Raw genomic sequence first — 15,269 nt, 5'->3', positions numbered from 1 at the left:
CAAACGGTCAACAAAAATACTGATCATCAGAGAAATATAAATTAAAACAATAGTGGGGCATTAGTTTTGATACTTTAAACTGAAAAAAATTCAAAAGAACTATAAACCTGTTGTTAGTGGGTATACAGAGAAAAAGTACCCTGCTGGTAGAAATGTCAAGTGTTCTAATTTTCGAAGAAAACAATATGAAAATATCTAAAATCTCTAGTATATTTACTCCTTGACCTGGCATTCCCACTACTAGAACTTATTAGCCCCTAGAAATAAAATCACCAGTAAATTTAATGCAACATTGTAGTGACAAAGAACAGGGAAAGGAAGTATTTATGTGTATACAAACATGAAAATGATAACACTGTAGAGAAAAAATGGAACACACAGATAAGGCTGTTTAAAAGGGGAAAAAAAGACGATTAAATGTCATGCACATGATCATATTTACACATTTATGAACATTACATTTATGTGCATATGTATAAAGAACTCATGCAAAAGCCAAATGAAGAGGAAATCAGTTGTCAGCTGTAGGCATGAAGAAATAGAAGACTCTAAAGGGCAACACTGGTGGTATTGCCTGCCTGCTCCACAGAATGTTAATGTGTTATTTCTTCTTTTAACCACCTCCCTTATTCATTCTTCATATTACCATTTGATTTTGCTCACAGAGTAAATAATAGGAGAAAATGTTCTGATTTGTAAACATGGATATACAATTTGCTGGATAATTTTTATATACATAACTAATAAATTGGTCTATGCATCAATCTCTTTGAGAAATTGGTTACCAAGAAACACTCTCTTAGATCTTTATCTTCTTTCAGTACAACAAGGTAGTGTTTTGAGCCTGCAAGACTGAGAACCAGACCCTGGAAAGAAATGACCGTATCAACTTCTGGGAGATCTGACTGGGAAGCTATCAGGCTTTTGTCAAAATACAACCCCAGTCTCTTCAGGCAACAGTGAATCTGTTAAACATTCTTTGGAAGTATGAAAAAGTTAAAACAGTGTTTGGAACAATATAATATTACAGATCAATCAAAGTAATATTTTGGCCCCTCAGAAATTAGAATTTAAATGTCCAATTTATCTTCTATACAATTCTACAGCAGAGGTTGAAAAGGTTATAGATAGATGTTTGTACTAGATAAATATTTGCATCCCTGTACCACCTCTTAATACATATTATAAGCATGTTTATGTATCTGTGGCAATATGCATATCTGCATCTAAGCATGATTATGTTCAATGTTTAATTCTATAGAAGGATCCCACAATATCTAAATCTACTGGTTTCTGAATTCTAAGAGTTTTGAAAGTGAGAGGTTCCCTGTTACCTGAGTTTACTGACATAATGAAGTTCAGATAGCAAACAGCAAGAGTATGGATAGTCAGAGACTGACCTAAAAAATGTATCCTTACCTATTTAGTTTGAATTCAGATGATAATTTTGGATAGGAAAAGTTCGGCTACTGTGGAATAACTGTATAGTCCCATATTTTATGTACCTGAGGATAACTCCTAAAACATTTGATAATACATAAATATACGGGGGGTAAAAAAAAAGTATGTCAAGAACATGATTCTATAGAAAAAGAAATAATAGTATTAGGTCATTCTTACTGAGGCAAGTTATCCTCCTACCAATGTTATACTCCTTTCTGTCCTGCCAAAAAATTAAGAATATTATTATTAAAAGTATTAAAAGTATTAAAAGATACACCATCAAAGAATGCAGCTGTTAAATAAAAAACATATTTTAAAAGGTCAGCTCATTAAGTTTAACTTAAAACGACAACAGAAACAGTGTTGATCCCTGGTGGGAGTCAATGAAGTTTTGAAAACAAGGTCTCAAAACACTTCAGTTCCTATTCTTTCAAGGTATTGGGAGAAGGTGACCACACAAACTCTGGTAAATGAAGACAGTGGACAAAGAATCACTTCTGTAGAGTGGAAGCCCAGTAAGTATAGCAGGGGGTGGTATACACACAGGTATAGTATATAGTATATATTAATGTGTAGACTGTGGGTTTCTTACCCCATCATAAAATTGTAGTAAGAATCTCCATGGGAAAAACCCACTTGTTAAATTTTAAAATTTACCTTATTCTTTACTGGGTCAATATTCTTTACAGGTGTCACAGAAATAATTCTCACAGGGTTCTCTTCATTTTCACTAACTCCAGTTTCTGCTGCCTCTGAACTCTGTTCCCTGTTGAAGAGAAATAAACCAAAGCTTCTTTATTTCACCATATGAATAGGAAGTGTACTCTCTCACTATACCAATAAGGAAAGAGGCTTAGGCTGATTTAGAAGCCTGGCCAAGTGAAGTAACGTTAACAAGACTCAGATCTTCTGTGGTTACAGACTACTGCTCTACTATATCAAGTTTTGGATTTCCATCTTACCTTACTAATGTAAGACAGAAATGACTGCCTAAAACCACCAGATAGAAAGCGTAGTTGACAAGGAACAAACAACACAACTATTCTATAAGCCTATCTGTTGGGGGGTGGAAAACCCTAAAACAAAGCAAAAATACAACAGATGAGCGTATAGTTTTCTCCAGTCTGTGTTCTTAATGCTCTGCAAGGGAAGGGGCTGCAAGAAGAGGCCACAGGGGAAGTGTCTGACCCCCACCATCTATGTAAACCACAGATGTTCCATGTTAATTTTTTAATATTTTGGGATTCTACTGCTAAAAATGTGTTTAAAACACCACCACTGAATTTATGCTTAAAATTTCATGAATTAGAATAAAATCTTTAAAAGCCTCAATATTTAGTGTTGGTAAGAGTAGGGTCAGATGGAAATTTTTATGCAGTAGCTAAGACAGTAAACACTTGACATGTTAAACATGGAATCTTTTAAATAAATATTTATTTGGTTGTGTCAGGTCTTAGTTGTTGGCATGCAAACTCTTAGTTGCAGCATGTGGGATCTAGTTCCCTGACAAGGGATCGAACCTGGGCCCCCTGCATTGGGAGCACAGTCTTAGCCACCGGACCACCAGGGAAGTCCCAAACATGGAATCTTTAATAAGTGGAAAATGTTATTAACAATGTTATCTCTACTCATGCTATACTAATTTTGAGTTAAAAATTAAAAAGCATATAAATTAAATTTATTTAAAGAGTTACATTTTCAGTTCTCCTAAGTGTTAAATTTAAACACAGACACACACTTCCATGTAAATTAGTTTTAGTATATTACTAATTCTTATGTTTTTCCATTTAACTTTTCTACACATTTAGAATGCTAAACAGTTTCAACATGTGTACTACACTCTCAATTTCCATCATTAATTATACTAAAATTTAGCACTACTGTTTTTCACTAAGATGTTTCCTAAAGTCCATTTTTGTGATACAGTGCTTTAAGAAAAGAAACTGAAAGATGAACCAAGTAGTGAGTGATAGTAACAAAAACAATTGGAGAAAAAAATTGCCTTGATCGATTTCCGGTGGAAGGGTTCAGCTCTGAATTTACATTAATATTGCTTCCAGTCTCAGCTCCAGTGCTTCTAACATATGGTTTCCTTCCCGTTGCTGATAAAGGCTTGTTTACCGCACCTAGTACTCCAGCAGGTTTTGGCTAAAAATTACATATACGCATGTTATTTTATACCTTACTGAAAGGAATACGTACAAATTTAGACACATGTAAGGGATACTGTTTCGCTTACAGCCAGGAATTGTTGTTGCTTTGGAAAGTTAAATCCTAAATTTATTAGAAATGATAATTCTGTAAAACTATATCTAAACATAATTACAAATCAAAAGCATTACCTCTACTTAAAAATAACTATGCAATATTTAATTATTCCTGTTGCTCAATCAAAACAAAGTGTCCCTAAAACAGTGAAATACATAATAATTAAGACACAATAAAATGTCTTACAGGTAAACTACTGAGTATATATAGTAATAGTTTAGACACTGTTTATCAAATACTAAATTTTCCTTTGCTCTTTTAGATGTCATATTACCTTTATAGAATATAAACTGTCTAACTTATTAGTACTTTAAAATTATCTTTATCTTACACATCTAAATTTATTATATCATTTTTCAGGGAAATCTGCTTTGTGAATTCTAAATAACTTGAAGCCTATCAGTACTGGTGAGAACACATGGTTGTAATTCTAAAGTGGTTCATGACAAAAAAAAAAAAGCCTGAGAGAACAAATGCTTTAGATGCTATAATCCACAACATGATCCCTAAGAATCAGGAACTATAAAATCTGAGGGACAGTTAAAGGTTATTTCTAAGAATAGCAGAAGTAATATGCACATGAGATAAAGATCCCCCAATTATCTAGTACATAATACCTTTCCTGTTAACAGAAGTACTCTTGTCTCTTCTGAAATATAACTCTTGTCATTACAGAAGTCCTATCAAAAAAACAAACAAAAAAAAGTAAACATATTTTTATTGTCCATACAAGACTTCAAGGCATTCTGCTTTACCATAACAGTTTCATTTGCGCTAAGAAACATATCAAACCATCAAAGCATATTTCATGAACCATACCATAAGTCTAGTTTTAAAATTAACTCAGTGACACACAAGACTTAGTCAAATGTCAGATATAAATTACTTAAATCACATTTTTTTTTGGCAGTGCTACGTGGCTTGCAGGAGCCTAGTTCCCTGACCAGGAATTGAATCCAGGCCATAGTTGGTGAAAGCACGGAGTCCTAACCACTGGAATGCCAGGGAATTCCCTTAAATCACATTTTAAATAAAACACATTTCTATTCTTTCATATGGTTCAGGGCAAACAGTCTCCAGTTTATTCAATGAACTATGTTCTCCACTCTATTATAAAATTTACTTTTTAAAAAAATTTATTTGGCCACACCACGTGGCACACGCGATCTTAGTTCCCCGACCAGGGACTGAAGCCACGCCTCCTGCAGTGGAAGCACAGAGTCTTAAGCTCTGGACTGCCAGAGAAGTCCCTAAAATTTACTTCTTTGGGGCTCCCAAAGCATCCAAAATGGTACTATGCATATATCAGGCACTTAATATTCACTAAAAGAACCCCACACAGAATCTCAAGAAAATTATCCTTACTGAAAAAAAATCTGTTACTTTAATTAAAAATGTTTTGTTTCCTAGAACCATAAGTAGACTGTCCAAATCATAAAGGTAAATACACCATCAAAATCTAATTAAGTCAATTGTAATGTTCTTTGGCTGCAGTGATATTAACTAGTTAATAAATGAATTAAACCAAATGTGGACACTGATGATACTTCTGAAAGTTACATCTGTATAAGAGTTCAATTTGATCCTATGGTGCCTCTATCTGTTAATTATCCTGGGAATAGCACACGAGTAAACCACAATGGTCTCACGGAAGCAAAATGACTTACTGCTGTCTGGAAGTTCATTAATTTGTAAGTAATCGCACTTAAAAAATTATTTTTCTTTTATTAAGTTTACCTTCACACTAGTGTCACAGAAAAGAACAGAAGGCTTAAATGTGCCTATAAAAAGAAATAACACTTTTGGCATGTATTCTAGGCAAGGCTGTATCTTTCTTTTCTTCCCCACAAAGGCTTTTATGTAGCTAAAAATATTGTTACATGAAGATATACTATAGCTTCACTAAGCTATCTTAATATGCCTAGTTTTCTCCTGTCTGAATTTATACCATATTAAAAGCAACATATTAGAAAAGGCAATGAGGAAAGCTGATCATTTAAAACAGAAAAAAAACAAAATTATTATTAAGAAGGCTAAAGACATTCTAAGTTTCAATATCAAAACAAAAAACAATTAGAATCAGGTGTAGTGACAAACAGCAATTTAAATTCTTGATGATGTATGAAGATTCTATTTGGGTACTATTCCAGTCACGATAGCCCTGGGTCAACAATAAAGTAAATTTAAATTCAGGAGCTCACTCAGGAGTGTTTATAAAGACCAGTAAATTCAATTAGAACAGAAGTAACTTTGCAATCCTTATTATTCCTATCAAAACCAGGCAGAGTAAATTCTGAGTACTAAATCAAAGTCTGATTAAAATGTTTGTTGAAAATTTTAAATGCCTTATTTTTTCCAATTAAAAATATTAAGGATATTTTTTTAAACAAAGCACAGGAAAGTTAAACTTTAAAATACCACCTTAAAGTGGGTAATAAATAAAAGGCATTCTTTTTGAAAAAGTTTCTTAATCCAAATTAGCTGGAAAAACTTAAAGAGCTTTAGTTAGCTGAAAAATTTACTTACATGGAAAACTTCATTTGCTGACAGCAGAATAAATGTACTATTTATTATTAATACCATTTATTAAATGCTTACTTTGTGACAAACTCTTAGAAACCTAGGTATATTAGTAATTGTTCACAGGTATTATGATCATCTGCATTTTAGAGATGAAGACATTGAGGCTTAGAAGAGTTAACATGTGTAAGGTCCCTCAAATTAGAAATGGTTGATTCGAATCCAGGTCTGTCAATTGCCAAGACCAATTCCATTCATTCTAACATTTTATTTCATATATAGATGTATATATATTTATACTCTACCAAATATTTTGTTTACTTCTTGTCTGAAAAAATACTAACAGTGTTTTAATGAGATGAAAACAATTTAAGAAATTTGAAAATTCCTCTTACATATTAGAAATATCCAGAAGGAATAGCTCACATAGGAACACCACCACCAAGCTTGATTTGTATTCTCTACTCTGTAAGGTGAGAATGATATTTTTCAGGCTTTGGAAGACAATCTCCCATTTCTTGATAAACTCACAGAGGTATTTTTTTTTTTTTTACTCTGTAGTCAAGACAATCCAATACTTGCCACTAGGGTTGATGGTAACAAATTTAAATAGGTTTAGTATGGTAGAAAAATGAAGGGAAGAAATTACCTTTTCAGGTTGTGTAAAAAATTTCATCGGAAGGACTGGATCCTTTGGTGAATCTGCATTGCATAAAGCACTTTTACTATTTATAACACACAGGGCCACATCACACACTGTATAAAGTTTCTAGGGAGGAAAAAAAAAATCACATATACCTTTCAGTAGTGAAAAATAACCACAAGTACCAATTCTAACCAATATATAAAATCGAATCAAAACAATAATATGGGGTTATTATTTATTCCTTGAACATTCTGCATTTGTATTTGGCATTTCTTTTTATGTAGCCTCCTAGTAAACAACAACAAAAAAGACCCCTTCATCTTAATTTAACATGAATGCCAAGTATGTGTTAAAAACAATAAACCAAACTAAAGGAAACATACAAAAAGAATATCTACTTGTCTGTAACTCTTACTAAAAGTTCTTGAGACAGCATAGTTGTAAATTTTACTAGTTCTTATTCCTGTGCTCTGTAGAAGTTTTAATATCTTTTTCAAAGTAATAAATGTTCTTCAAATAATAGAATTCAATTTAATGAAATAAAGTAAAAACTAAGTATGTATTTTTAATAAATGTTCTGTAATCTATTTTATTATGTAATAGGAAAAACAAGTGGGACAAGGGTCATAATATTTTTTCCTGTAATATCTTAATACCCACTGGCCTAATATATATCTTACTTCATTTGTCTTGGATTCATCTGGAGACTGGGCATCTTTTGTTAGCTTGATGTTCTCTGCCATCTTTTTCATAAAGGCATGGCTGTTATTTTCATTCTTTGTCATTAAAACTTCAAGCATGAACCACAGGCACCTAAATGACAAACATATTCATTTAGTAAAGAGACTGATTGTAGGTGCTTTTGCTTAAGGGATTTAATAGCTTACTGGGAAGTTCTGTTGTCTGAATATAAAAGAGTATAATACAGAGAAAACTCTAATGATTAATAGAAATATCCTGTTAATAATATTCAATTCAAATAGAATCATATCACAAATAACAAATATGAACATATAGCTTAATATGAGAAAGTCTGACAGTTTCATGAGGCAAAGATTCATTCTATAGGTATTTAATAAACATTTAGATGATATAACGTGTATTAATATCCAGCAATGATAAGCGAACCAGCATACAGCACAGTCTTGCCATTTTGACTATTTGCAAGGTATGCAGAAGATCTAAGATTTGTATGTAATTCTACTGTGACATAACTGAATTTCACATGCTATGAGGCTGGTGTGCATAGTAACCAGTAATTCAGCTAAACAGTCACATCTCAAACCATTTTTGCTGTTTTCTTCTTGTTACTTTATATTCATTTAATACATAAAGTGTCTGAAGGTGACACCTGAATTTCTAAGTAAAAATGAATCCCAAATCAGGATGAACATTAGAATCACTTGGGGAGCTTACATCGACAAATATAGGATCAAAGCCTATTATTAAGTTGCCATGATGATTCTCAGGCAACCACCATGGACTTACTGTTTTACTCCATCAACAGGAGAGAAAAAACATTTGATGATAATCTCTGTATACGTCTTTGGCTATAGTATATGTAAATGTCTTAAGAGACTACTGTAAGGGGAAATAGATTAATGTACTTTGTTTTTAGTAGACCTGTCTTACAAGAAATACTAAACTCAGCCCTTCAGGCTGAAACGAAAAAACAATAGACAGTTAACTTGAAGCTGTAAGAAATAAAGAACACTGGTAAAGGTAATCACATAGGTAATATAAAGCCAGCATTACTGAACTTCTGATTTGTAACTCCTTTTTAAATATATGACTTAAAAGGAAAATGCATAAAATAATAATCATATATATGTAAAATAAAACAATGTATAAAGATATAATTTTATCAATTAAAATATAAAGGGAGTGGAATAAAGTTGTATAAAAGCAGACTATCTCTATACTCATGAAACTAAGTTGCTATTATTCTAACTAGGCTGTTACAACTTTAAGATGTTAAGTGTAATCATTAAGAAAATAACTAAAAAATATACACAAAAGCAAGGAATCAAAAAGTTTCCCTACAAAAAACAACTACAGCTGACCCTTGAACAACACAAGAGTTAGGGGTGCTGACCCTCTACACAGTTCAAACCTGTGTTGTTCAAGGGTCAACTGTAAATACAAAAACGAGAGGCTATGGAGCAATTAAGTAACAAAAAATAGGTAAGACACAGAGAAAACTAACAGCTATATGGCAGAAGTAACTTCTTCCTTATCAGTAATTACTTTAAATGAAAATAGATTAAATCCCCCAATTAAAAAGCAGAGAAGCAGAGTACATTAAGGGGGGGGAAAAAGATCCATCTATATCTTATCTACAAGAGACTCACTTTAGATATAAAAACACAAATTATTTGAAAGTAAAAGGATGAAAAAAATATACTCATTCAAACAGTAACCAAATGAGAGCTGGTGGCTATTTTATAATTAGACAAAATGGATTGCAAAAGACCCAGAAGGACTGTATTGATGAAAGTAAAACCAGTAAGAAGATATGACTATTATAAACACATACGAACCTAGCCAACAAAGCCCCAAAATCTATGAAGCAAAAATTGACAGAATTGAAGGGAGAAATACATGTTTCCACAATAACAGATTTCAATACCCTATTTTCAATAATGGATGGAAAATCCAGACAGGGACTAAAAAGAAAATAAAGAACTTGAACACTATAAACCAATCAGATATCAGACATATATGGAACACTCCAACTAACAATAGCAGAATACATTTTTCTCAAGTGAACATGGTATAGTCTCCAGGGCAGACCGTATGGTAGGCCACAAAACAAGTCTTAATAAAAAGTATCTTTTCTGACCAGAATGGCATGAAACTAAGTCAATAAAAGAAGGAAAATAGGGAAAACTGGAAAATTCACACATATATGGAAATTAAACCACACATTCCTATGTTTTTTTTTTGGCCGTGTGGCTTGTGAGATCTTAGTTCCCTGACCAGTGATTGAACCCAGGGCCTTGGCAGTGAAAGGAAGAGTCCTAACCACTGGACCGTGCCAGGGAATTCCCAAACCACACTCTTAAACAACCAATGGGTCAAAGAAGAAGTCACAAGAAAAATTAGAAAATACCTTAAGACAAATAAAACAAAAACACAACATACCATACTTATAGGATTCAGCACTGGTAGTACTAAAAGGGAAATTTACAGCGATAACACCCTCTGTTAAGAAACAACATCTCAATGAATGATCTAACTGTATACCTTAAGAAACTGTACACCTTAACTAGAAAAAGAAAAGTGAACACTTCAGATTACATGGTAACTTAAAATGAAATGTTTAAAGATACTCAAAAGTACTGCATGCTAGATAGAACCAAAAAGTATGTGCCAGTGATTTCAATCCTAACTGACGACTTCAGTACTTTTCCCACATCACTGTTGCCTCTCGCAAATCTAATCCCTTTTTCACATGACTGCCTTGCAACTGAATAGGGCTAAAAAGGTTCCTTAACATAGACCTTGTGTTCTAGGCAAATACATACATCACTTTTTCACTTTATGAAAGTGCTTTCTGGAAAATCCCAAAATAAAAGTTATTTAAAAAAAAAAGGAAAAAGAATTTGCAAATAAAATATATTTATTAAGTAAACAGAAACTAGAATTGGAAGATATTTTAGGGATTATCTATTTCATATCTTGCATTTTATGGATAAGGCAACTGAAGCAGAGAAGTAAAGTTTTTACTCAGATAGCTAAGACTAGAACCTATGTCTCCTGAAAGAGCTACAGGAGGCAGAGATAAACTGTTGATTACAACCTCAAATAAGATTAGGGATAAGGCTTCATGTCACACATAGAAAAATCATAGTACTTTAAATACAAGCTGAGGGAACCAATTTAAACGTGCAAAGCAAAAGCACAGCAATGGGAAAATAGACATTGCTTTAAAGTTTCTTGGAGGTCATTTGTAGACAATCCTAGGCTACTTCGTACTTGTTCACTCACCCTGCATCGTATATAAAGTTCTATTTTACATAAAAACACTTCTTAAACAAGTGTTTTGCAATTGTTTACCTGCCTGTCTTTCCACTAGAGACAAATCTCTCTGTGACTAGTGTAACAAATCTAATTTTGTATTACCATAGACCTGCCACAGAGTATCTCGTATGTGTGTGCATATTTTTGAGGAATTATCTTTTGAGGTTGAAGTATAGTTTTAAGGAGAGAAATTTTCACTACATGGCTTTCTAAATTATCAAACTGAAGTAACTGAAGCCCATCTTAATACAAAGGTAAAAATAACATAAAGACCAAATCAACTTATGTCACAGAATCAGCTAAAGCTAACTGCAAACAAACAGGAAACAAACAAAACAACCAAATAGAACTTATTAGATAGGAACAATTTTGTAAGATGAAACTTAAAATTTACAATAGAAGAATAAAACCATAAAAATGTTTTTATTCTAATGCGAATAGTAAAAGGAAAAAGTTTAGCATTTTTTAAAAAGGAAAAATAATTGTTAGACTTATTAAAAATCAACATGACTTACTCTTTAATATCACGAAGTTGATCAACATCTTGTGATCTTGTAAAATCTGGATCATGGGCTAGCAGGTGAATCATATACGGAACTACATACTCAGGCAACAGTGATAATAATTTCTCTGAAGTGAAAACATTATTATTAACAATAGTAATAATAGCCTTTATAAAAATCCCTCCCTAATTTACGTTCTAACCGCTTCAGTTAACATTTTTTCCCTCAGTTATTTCTAAATTAGAGGCAACATGACATCTAGATGATACTGAAATAACTTTTTTCAATTTTGCAGGCTACTGAAGACAAAGGATAATTTAAGATTGAGTCCCTGGCAAAGCTAGGAAAGTAATTCTTTACTCTCTGACATCAGAGCAATGTGTTCAAATCAAGCCACACTGCAGATTCCCTAAGGAAAAACGCAGTTCCTCCAAACAGTTTTATGCATTATAACTAGGACTCAGAAACCAGGATTTTAGATTTTACTTACATCTTAGCTACAACAACAGCATTCTATAAAGGTCCCAGTGTTATTATAAACTATAATAGAAATATATGAAATAAAACCCTCCACAAATTGATACACTGACAAGATATATCTGCACACTGAGCACTTTGAAAGTTACTTACCAGTAGCCATGGGGTTCTGTTTAATGTACTCCCTGCGTATACTGATATTTTTTAGTAAACACTGTCGTGCATGTGCTCTTCTCTCCTTCACAGGATCTTTGGCACACAAGGCAAAGATCGCCATATACTCCAATGGGAGGAGTAACTTCACAAGTGCCTTATGTAGCTTCTGAGCAAATATCTGCCTTACTTGATAGCACTCATCCTACAGCAGCACAAAACCAAAAATACTTAAATAAAAGTATTAGTACTTTTAAAACTATGACAAAAACCCCTAGTTTAATTTTTAAAAATTGGCAAACATTTACAAAAAAACAGTTTAAGCATTTTTAATGTCTTCATTTAAAAAAAAAAAAGATAATTATACTGAGGGAGTAAATAACAATTTTGGGGAGTTAACTGGTTAGAATAGTAATAATAGCAATCCCTTTTGTGCATACATCCATACAGCAAATGGATCTGTAATCTATAGAAAGTAAATAAATTTAACTTTGAAGGCCAAGTAAATGACAAAAATAAGATTGTTACTTACATTAATAACAAGTGCACAGAGCTGAAACTGTTCTGGGGTTATAATTTCATGGTAACAAGGTTCCTGAGCAAGCTTCATTATGGCACTACCAGCAGCTAATCGCAAGCGAGACATATCAGATTTACTATAAACAAACAAAAAAGAAATAAACATTTCCTATAACCATTATCATTCACAAAACTCTTTGATCCCTTTTTGACTGTTAAGGTCTTTATCATAATTTATGCTTAAAATGACATAATGTACAAATATGGGAAAGTTACTTTGAGTCCTTCAATTCAACACAGGGCAGAAGGCTCAAATCATCGTGACTATCTGATATTAAATTTATCTGCCTTCATTTAAAATTTTTTAATTTATTTTATTCAGGTACAGCTCATTTATAATATTATATTAATTTCAGGTGTACAACATAGTGATTCAAAATTTTTATAGATTATACTCCATTTATATTTATTATAAAATCTTGGCTATATTCCCCATGTTGTACAATATATCCTTGTACCTTATTTTATACATAGCAGTTTGTACCTTTTAAGCCTGTACCCCTATCTTGCCCCTCCCCCTCCCCAACAGTAACCACTAGTTTGTTCTCTGTATCTGTGAGTCTGCTTCTTTGTTATATTCACTAGTTTCTTTAATTAATCAATCAATCAAATTAATTAACTTTTTGGCTGTGTTGGGTCTTTGTTGCTGGACGCGGGCTTTCTCTAGTTGTGGCGAGCGGGGGCTACTCTTCGTTGCAGTGCGTGGGCTTCTCATTGCGGTGGCTTCTCTTGTTGTAGAGCACAGGCTCTAGAGCGCAGGCTCAGTAGTTGTGGCGCATGGGCTTAGTTGCTTTGCAGCATGTGGGATCTTCCCGGACTAGGGCTCGAACCCGTGTCCCCTGCATTGGCAGGCAGATTCTTAACCACTGTACCACCAGGGAAGTCCTCATTAGTTTCTTTTAATTTTTTAGGTTCTATATATAAGTGATAACATATGGTATTGTCTTTGTCTGACTTATTTCACTAAGCATGATACTCTCCAGGTCCATCCATGTTGTTGCAAATGGCAAAATTTCATTCTTTTTTTATGTCTGCCTTCGTTTTTAGTTACACTCTAGCTTAGATCTTCCACCACAGCTAAGCAACTCTGCTTATGCGTACAACAGCACTAACTGCAACGCTAGCAAGAAACATTTACATTAGGAACTGTATTTCTCATTTTAAGAGGCATTCACATTCATCATAGAAAACTTGATATTAAAAAAACCTGAAAAATTAAAAATCACTTATTTAAAATCTATTGTATTTCCCACAATTTTTAAATGCATACACATATTTACACAGACATAACAGAAATCAATCTTAAGCCTACAAATGTCTGATGAAATGGAGGGGGCTATGAATTAGGAGGTGATCTGTACCAGAAAGTGGGAGGCATCAGACAAATATCTAAAAGGAAAGGATATGGAGGTGAGAGCCAGTCTCTCTCAGGTACTAGTCTCTGAGGCAGACTTTCCTTTGCAACAGGAAGTTTTCCAAGGGACTCCAGGAGTCCAGGCACTCCCACCCACACCCAGTCAACTTTTATAACCTAAATGGTAAAATGTGACAGTGAGGTGGTGAAAGGATAGTCTTCTTACTTCAACTGTTATAAGGAACATAACATAGCTTTGATAAATCAAAGACTTTAGGAAATGTGGAAAGCTGCCCTGAATCCACAAGGGACTATTATTTAGCATACAGGAGGAGAAAACATGGCACTCTTGGACCACATGACCATCAAACTGAGCACTGGTAACAATGAGGAACCTTCAAATGGCTTTTGAGGCAAATGATTCAGGAATTTAAAAAATTAATGCTACTATTTGTGTACTTAACTCTGTAAGATGAGGAAACTGAGGCTTAGGAAAGTGACTTATACAAGTTCACACAGCTAGTAAATGGAGCGTAGGTAGAGTTGAATAAGTTTCTGATTCCAGAGCCTAAGCTAAACTATGGGATACATAACATCTAATTAAGATCTGCATAATATTTCATAACATGTGTGTTCCACAGTTAACCATTCCCCTATCTTCTGTGATGATAAAAAATGCTGGAAAGAACATGTTTGTATATGTATTTTTGTATGATTCTTTTATAATTTCATGAGTGTAAAAATAAAGAGTCAAAAAAAAAGAGTCAATGGATAACATTTTTAAGGACTTAGAAACAAAGTGCCAAACTGTCCTGCCAAGACTGTGCCCATTTATATTCACAGGATTTATGAGGGAACCCATTTCCCTGATCCCATGGAGTGATGATTGCTTAAAAAACTTTTTGCTGATTTGACAGACAAGAGGTTCCACTTAAATTAAAATTGTACTTATTGTATTTAGTGATGTCAAACACTTTTTTAAAGGTAAACTGGTAATATATAATCTTCATCTTTATTGGGGATCCTATTTATCATTGATTTGTAAGAGCTCATTATTAAGCCTTTGCTGTACACTGTACATAGTTTCCCCAAATTTAAAACTTCTCATTATCTCTACTCTTCAATCTGTTCATGCAAAGCTACCCTTGGCTTATTTTATGATAAAAATAATTTTTGATTTAGTTTATTTAGTTTTCTTCAGTTTATCAGAGCATTCAGCATCTCTACTGTAATTGTGCATTTCCTATCTCCTCCACTAGAATGCATATCCCTTAGAGGGAGAGATTATTGTATCTTTAAAAGG

General features: G+C 33.2%; 1 protein-coding gene across 5 annotated transcripts in view; it reads right to left on the bottom strand.

Moving 5' to 3' along the window:
- The window catches only part of PDS5A (PDS5 cohesin associated factor A), a 128,763-nt gene that overhangs the window by 11,535 nt on the left and 101,959 nt on the right, over positions 1 to 15,269 (bottom strand). For all 5 annotated transcript variants that reach the window (XM_027103127.1, XM_027103124.1, XM_027103128.1 and 2 more), the window contains exons 24-31: positions 12,566 to 12,689; positions 12,034 to 12,238; positions 11,416 to 11,530; positions 7,558 to 7,690; positions 6,881 to 7,000; positions 4,329 to 4,391; positions 3,446 to 3,591; positions 2,101 to 2,209 (exon numbers count right to left, since the gene is read on the bottom strand). In XM_027103127.1, the coding sequence (XP_026958928.1) occupies positions 2,101 to 2,209; positions 3,446 to 3,591; positions 4,329 to 4,391; positions 6,881 to 7,000; positions 7,558 to 7,690; positions 11,416 to 11,530; positions 12,034 to 12,238; positions 12,566 to 12,689 (1,015 nt within the window). The remainder of the gene's footprint in view (positions 1 to 2,100; positions 2,210 to 3,445; positions 3,592 to 4,328; positions 4,392 to 6,880; positions 7,001 to 7,557; positions 7,691 to 11,415; positions 11,531 to 12,033; positions 12,239 to 12,565; positions 12,690 to 15,269) is intronic.

Source organism: Aethalodelphis obliquidens, unplaced genomic scaffold (genome assembly GCF_003676395.1).
Source record: "Aethalodelphis obliquidens isolate GAN/ISIS:26980383/991018 unplaced genomic scaffold, ASM367639v1 scaffold6, whole genome shotgun sequence".
NCBI classification, from domain to species: domain Eukaryota; kingdom Metazoa; phylum Chordata; class Mammalia; order Artiodactyla; family Delphinidae; genus Aethalodelphis; species Aethalodelphis obliquidens.
Note: the sequence above shows the minus strand (reverse complement) of the source record. Positions and strands in the feature narration are given on the sequence as shown.